Consider the following 7391-nt stretch of genomic DNA (forward strand, 5'->3'; position numbering starts at 1 on the left):
CATTTTCATTTGATTCTTTATATAAATTACCCTATACTAAATATCCAGCCTCTTCCTATTTCCAATGTGGGTTGTCATCTCTCCTGGTCTAGTGCTACACACTGCAATTACAGACAAGGGCTCACTCTCATTCCAGTTTCGTAAGGATGAGGATGTACAGCTTGACTCCTATTCTTTTTAGGGGGAAAAGCATAAGTATTGATACTTTTATTTATCTGCTGACAATTACAGTCCGTTCTCTGTTACATTACCTATAATATTCTATACCTATATTCTGAACATAACAGCCAGAAAGACCCCTTTAAAAAGTGGTTCAGTTGTTTTCCTGGAAATGATGGCCCATTTCATTCATTTTCAGAGAAAATATCTGCTAAATACTCAAGTCTTGTTGTGGTTCAGTTGCTCAGTCGTGTCTGACTCTTTGCAACCCCATGGACTGCAGCATGCCAGGCATCCCTGTCCTTCACCATCTCAAACTCATGTCCATTGAGTCGGTGATGCTATCCAACCAAGTCTAAATAATATAGTTTAATCTATCAGTCTATCAGTTTTTTTTTCAAGTGAAAATGGTGGGAATTTCAAAGAATCTGTGAAGTTGACACTATTTAAATAATACTTAATTTTACTATTTTAATAATAATACTTAGATTTTACTTGCCATTTTCACTGAAAAGCAATCGTGAATAAAACTACTAGCACTTAGCATCAATCAAGATAGTGACACCAAACTACTAGTAGTCATTGTATTCTTCACTGCCATATACTCTCAACAAAAATAAACAAAATAAAAAATCGACTCCGTTTCACTTAAGAATGTCCTTGACTGGGGCTTCCCTGGTGGCTCAGTGCTAAAGAATCCTCCTGCCAAATCAGGGGACACAGGTTCAATCCCTGATCTGGGAAGATCCCACTTGCCTTGGAGCAGCATAGCCCACGTGCCACGACTACCAAAGCCCACGTTCCCTGGAGCCTGTGCTCCACAGGAAAAGCCCGCCCACAATGAGAAGCCTGTGCATTGCAATAAAGTAGCCCCCACTTGCCACAACTAGAGAAAAGCCCAGGCAGAAACCAAGACCCAGCACAGCCAAAAATAAATAAAATAAAATTATTTTTAAAAAGAATGTCCTTGATGAAATGAAACTGATTTTATGAACTCTTAGTCCACAAGGACACATCTTTCCAAATGATCAAAATTGGTAGTATGCATAAACCATTTTCGCTGCCACCAAAGCACAGTGGTTTTTTCAAGAAAAAACACTTGTTATTATTTGAGTTGCAGACTAAATGGACTTTTTTTTTTTCTTTCTCTCTCTCAAGGAACATCATTCTTTACTTGTAAGACTGATAAACTGCAATTATTCAGAATTTGGTACTTGACAGATATTTTCCTAAAAATGAACCAAGTAGGCTTGTCACTTTAAGGAAAAAAACAGACAAGATTTGCTACCAGTGACCAAATTTAGGCTCTCAAGTAAACACTTCAAACTGTGGGACACATACCATCACTGTTAGTTTTTCAGGTTACTACTTCTGCTTTATTGACTATGCCAAAGCCTTTGACTGTGTGGATCACAATAAACTGTGGAAAATTCTGAAAGAGATGGGAATACCAGACCGCCTGACCTACCTCTTGAGAAACCGGTATGCAGGTCAGGAAGCAACAGTTAGAACTGGACATGGAACATCAGACTGGTTCCAAATAGGAAAGGGAGTACGTCAAGGCTGTATATTGTGACTCTGCTTATTTGACTTATATGCAGAGTACATCATGAGAGACGCTGGGCTGGAGAAGCACAATTTGGAATCAAGATTGCCAAGAGAAATATCAATAACCTCAGATATGCAGATGACACCACCCTTATGGCAGAAAGTGAAGAACTAAAGAGCCTCTTGATGAAAGTGAAAGAGGAGAGTGAAAAAGTTGGCTTAAAGCTCAACATTCAGAAAACTAAGGTCATAGTATCTGGTCCCATCACTTCATGGGAAATAGATGGGGCAGTGGAAACAATGGCTGACTTTATTTTTCTGGGCTCCAAAATCACTGCAGATGGTGATTGCAGCCATGAAATTAAGATGCTTACTCCTTGGAAGGAAAGTTACGACCAATCTAGATAGCATATTAAAAAGCAGAGACATTACTTTGCCAACAAAGGTCCGTCTAGTCCAAAGCTATGGTTTTTCCAGTGGTCATGTATGGATGTGAGAGTTGGACTTATAAGCAAAGCTGAGTGCCAAAGAATTGATGCTTTTGAACTGCGGTGTTGGAGAAGACTCTTGAGAGTCCTTTGGACTGCAAGGAAATCCAACCAGTGCATCCTAAAGATCAGTCCCGGGTGTTCATTGGAAGGACTGATGTTGAAGCTGAAACTCCAATACTTCGGCCACCTGATGCAAAGAGCTGACTCATTTGAAAAGACCCTGATGCTAGGAAAGATTGAGGGCAGGAGGAAAAGAGGACGACAGAGGACGAGATGGTTGGATGGCATCACCGACTCAATGGATGTGGGTCTGGGTGGATTCCAGGAGTTGGTGATGGACAGGGAGGCCTGGCATGCTGCGGTTCATGGGGTCACAAAGAGTTGGACACAATTGAACGACTGAGCACCAAAAGACTTTTCTCAAGAGATCAGCAATGATACTAAGAATATGTACAAAGTACAGTATTTTGGTACATACAATGAAATGTGTCAACACTTAGAATATAATTCAGTGAGCCAACACTTTACAAATGAGCAATTCAAGATATTACAAAATCATATATGGGCAAAATTAGATCCATTCAGTGCTCAACATAGATTAATGAGTTTTAATATAATAGAGAATGAAAGGTTGCTAATATCTTACATTGTATCTGACTTCTAAGATATTTGAAAAGGCTATTAAAATATTTCTCCCTTACTGTATATTTATGTGAAGTGGGTTTTTTTAAAAGATGACTTAAAAAAAAATTTGTTTTTTGGTTGTGCTGGGTCTTCACTGATGCACAAGGGTTTTCGCTAGTAGTGGTGAGTGGGGGCTATTTTGTTGTAGCCCATGGACTTCTCACTGCAGTGGCTTCTCTTGCTGTGGAGCACAGGCTTTAGGTGCATGGGCTTCCGTAATTGCAGTATTTGGGGCTCAGTAGTTGTCACTCAGTAGTTGTCGCCTGTGGGTTCTAGGGTGCACAAGCTTCAGCAGTTATGGCACACAGGCTTAGCTGCTCCGCATATGGAATGTTCCCAGACCAGGGATCAAACTTGTACAGGGAAGTCCTGGAGTGGGTTTTTTCATACTTCAGCCAAAACTTCATATTCTAGGAGTTTGAATGCAGAAGCAGATAAAAGAATACAGCTGTCTTATATTAAGCCAGACATTTACGAAGGGGGCTTCCCTGGTGACTCAGATGGCAAAGAATCTGCCTGCCACACAGGAGACACAGGGTTGATCCCTGGGTCAGGAAGATCCCCTGGAGGAGGAAATGGCAACCCACTCCAGTATTCCTGCCTGGAGAACTCCATCAATAGAGAAGCCTGGCGGGGTACAGTCCATGGGGTCACAGAGTCAGACATAACTGATCAATTAACATCTTTAGATACCAACACTGAAGGCATATGCAAAGTTGTTTAAAAAAAAAAGACACCATCTTTTTCACTAAATTGTTTTGGAAAAGTTATTTTTCATAAAAAAATATTCTCATTAACATGTAATGGTCTTTTATTGTTATTTATTTATTTACGGTTGCGCTAGGTCTTTGTTGCAGTGTGTAGGCTTTCTCCAGTTGTGGAATGTGGGTTTCTCATCGTGGTGGCTTCTCTTTTAGCGGAGCACAGGCTCTAGAGCAGATGAGCTTCGGTAGTTGCAGGGCCCAGGTTTAGTTGCCCTGCGGCATGTGGAATCTTCCTGGACCAGGGATCAAACCCATGTTACCTACATTGGCAGGCAGATTCTTAACTGCTGGCCCACCAGGGAAGTCCTGTTACTGTTATTTTAAAATGAATTACCAGGTATTTTATGTATTTCTGTTTTAATTTTTAATTTGGTGACTATCAACAGCTATAACCAAAAACAAAAGCGCTATGGGAGTCTTCAAGAATTTTAAAGAATGTAATGGCATTCCAAGGCCAATATGCTTGAGACTCACTGATCTAAAATGTATCAGGCCATATCGCCTAATAGTTTTCCAATGGCTCCCCATATTCTCAGGATAAAAGCCACAAGTCCTTACATAGGCCCACCAGACTACTCTTATCTGTTCCCTCTCCATAAGCTATACCTCCACTCTCCCCTGGCTCATTCCCTTTAGCCATACTTGTTTCTTTACTTTTCATCCAATAAGACATACACAATCCATCTTAGGTACTTTTCATTGGAAGTTTTCTCTGACTGGAAAGTAATTTCCTCCGTTTTCTGCATGGCTATTTGCCTCACTTCCTTAAAGTCTCTGCACAAATGTCACCTTCTCAATATTCTAACATGAGGCAGCCTATTTAAAACTGCAATGCTGCTGCTGCTGCTGCTGCTGCTGCTAGGTCGCTTCAGTTGTGTCTGACTCTGTGCAACCCCATAGACAGCAGCCCACCAGGCTCCGCAGCCCCTGGGATTCTCCAGGCAAGAACACTGGAGTGGGTTCCCATTGCCTTCTCCAATGCATGAAAGTGAAAAGTCAAAGTAAGGTCACTCAGTTGTGTCCGACTCTTAGCGACCTCATGGACTGCAGCCTACCAGGCTCCTCCGTCCATGGGATTTTCCAGGCAAGAGTACTGGAGTGGGGTGCTACTCTATTCTCCATAGTACCTTCTAACATTTGCTTATTATCTACAACTGATGCATTGTGCTGCTCCCCCAACTAGTGTTAATATAAGCCCCTAAAGCATGGGAAATGCTTGCCACATAGGACTCAACAAATATTTGTTGAATGTTGAATGAATGAAAGAATTCATCTGACAGCTTGTCAAGTCTCAAGACACATCCACAAAGTCCCAAAAGGATGCAATCTGCAGAGAGAGGACAATGCCAGCAAAGATTTTTTTTTTTTTGAATGAAAGAAAAAGAAGGGATACGATGATCACAAATTTCAATAGTGAAAGCGTTATGGGCCTGAAAAAAACTCTTGGAAAAGTCTGGGTTGGGAAATGTTATAAAGGTTGGGCAGGGTGCATTTAAGTGTCTGGCCCTGAACTACCTGCCCAACCCCTTTCTAACCCTCCCCTTCTTTATCCCTTCTATTCTCCCGCCTCTTCCGAAGCCACAGTTCCAAAGCCCTCCCGGGACCCCTCCACCAGAACACAAGTAGTCCACACCAAGAGACTGAAACATTTCTAAACTTTATGTAAAAAGCAACAATCAACTAGCCGGAAACGAGCCTCTAAATTCCGTCTCACTCCAGTGCCGTCTTCTCTAAAGTTTGCTCCACGGTCCAGTCACAGTTCTCAGGGGTCCTGACGGTCTCCCAACGCTGTGTTCCACAGGAAAACAGGGTCCACAGGAAGGCAGGTCATGCGGGACGCCCTGGATAAGCACCTCTGTACAAGGAAAGCACGAGAAGCAGAGACATGGAGAATCAGTTCACTTAAGAAAAAGCGAGAGTGCAGGCGAACCCGGGGAACTCAGGGACAGGTACTCACGTACAGCGGTGATACCGCGGGGTCTCAGTTCTCCTCCGGCTTGTCGGCTGGCGGGCCGCAAGGCTGCAGCATCTTCTCCATCAAGTTGAAGCGGACTCGCGCTTTGCTCTCATTCTCGGCAATGGCGAAGTAGTTGAGAAGATCGAAGTGGCCCATGTAGGAGCAGTAGGAGTCGCGGTGCTGGTTCACCAGCCATTCCCACTTCGTGGTGTCCGCGTGGCCGGTCCCGATGTACTTGGACTGCAGATGCTCTAGCTGGCTGTGAATGGTGTAGCGGTCCGTCATGTCACCGCTTTTCCCTTTGCTCCCAGGTGAGAGGCAGCAGACTACAGGAAGGCGCTCTGGGACTTCAAGCGGGACTGCGGAATCTCGGAACCCACGCGGTCGCAGGCGGATGGCGTCACAGCAACGAAGCCGCTCAGATTCGCGATCCAAGGTCTCAGAGGCGGAAGCAGAAGTGTAGTCTATCACCGAATTGGAGTTGCCTAGGCAACGCTACAAGTGGGCTGCCCCTGTAGAGAGTCCCGCCCACTTCGCAGAGCGTTGCATGCTGGTCCTTTTAGTAGCCCTTTCCTAAAAGGCGCTTTGCATGCTGGGACTTGTGGTCTCTGAGGGCTGGTAACACAGGCTTTTTAGGAACCCTGAGAAATGTTTAAAGGGTTTCCTTGGTGGCTCAGTGGTAAAGCAACCGCCTGCCAATTTAGGAGGCTTGGGTTCTAGCCTTGGGTCGGGAAGATCCCTTGAAGAAGAAAATGGCAACCCATTCCAGTATTCTTGCCTGGGAAATCCCATGGACAGAGAAGCCTGGCAGGCTACAATCTATGGGGTCCCCAAAAGAGTCAGACACAATTTAGCGACTAAACAACAACAAGAAATGGAGAGATGTTTAAAAGGATGTTGGCGGCTTAATAGAGGGAGGTGTCTGGGAGGCAAGAGGCATCCTCAGGTGGTTTGGGGCTAAATGGACATGAGAAACTCTGCAGGACAGGGCAGGGATTGGGAATATGAACTCTTGGTATGACACCGCTTTCGCAGCTAACGAGGCACAGTAGTAGCCCGTTCACAACCGTGGGTGGGTAACCTTGAAGTCAGGGGACGCAAGTTCTGGTCCCAGCCACGTTTTACAAGTTGTGTGGAAAGTTATTTCATCGCTTGCAGGGCTGCCGTTTCCTGCCTGGTCACCAAAATACAGCACCAGTTCCGACACGTTCCGGCGCCTGCATTGAGCCGCTCCTTCCTCTTGAGCTTCTAATTTTGATATTCTCCCTTCAACTTCTCACCACGCCCTACACGCCCTCAGCCTATAAATCTTTCTCAATGTTCCATGCTGCTCGCCTCCCCAGTTCTCCGTTCATACTGTTCCCGCTGCTTGGAATGTTTTGTTCCCCAGGCAAACACTTTCACCTTTAAGTCACCTCGAAAGTATCTCCTTGAAATTGACTTTGGCTACTCCAGAGAGATGGAAATTCTTCCTCTTTACCTCTGTTATTATCACTTTAAATCCAATTTTTGGTTTAAAGAACTTCCTCACATGAATACAAACTACTTAAGAAAAATTGTTTGCTTCTGTTGATGTATCATCTGTTTTTTTATGATATCCTCATAGCCTGGCAGAGATTGTTTCTCTAAAAACTTTTGATGAATGGGTAAACTCTATTGTAGCCATATAGAAAGAAATTTTTTACGGGGTGAAAGACAACTTTAAAATACTTTTATTCTGGTACCGAGTGGCAGTTACGTAGTACCAGTAAGTCTAGAGAGGTACAGCATGATGATTATAGTTAATGC

At 43.9% G+C, this 7391-nt stretch overlaps 1 protein-coding gene across 2 annotated transcripts; it reads right to left on the reverse strand.

The window, feature by feature from the left end:
- Positions 1-5287: 5287 nt before the first annotated feature.
- On the reverse strand, positions 5288-6113 carry SF3B5 (splicing factor 3b subunit 5). Of its 2 annotated transcripts, none has more exons than XM_069599295.1 (2): positions 5608-6113; positions 5288-5501 (listed from the first exon to the last, which is right to left on the reverse strand). In XM_069599295.1, the coding sequence occupies exon 1, from the start codon at positions 5886-5888 to the stop codon at positions 5628-5630; it is 261 nt and encodes an 86-aa protein (XP_069455396.1). In that variant the 5' UTR covers positions 5889-6113; the 3' UTR covers positions 5288-5501; positions 5608-5627. The 2 variants fall into 2 exon arrangements, with proteins under 2 accessions (XP_069455396.1, XP_069455397.1); XM_069599296.1 differs by having other exon boundaries at positions 5604-6038.
- Between the last annotated feature and the right edge of the window lie 1278 nt (positions 6114-7391).

This window comes from Ovis canadensis, chromosome 8, assembly GCF_042477335.2.
Source record: "Ovis canadensis isolate MfBH-ARS-UI-01 breed Bighorn chromosome 8, ARS-UI_OviCan_v2, whole genome shotgun sequence".
Lineage (NCBI taxonomy): Eukaryota > Metazoa > Chordata > Mammalia > Artiodactyla > Bovidae > Ovis > Ovis canadensis.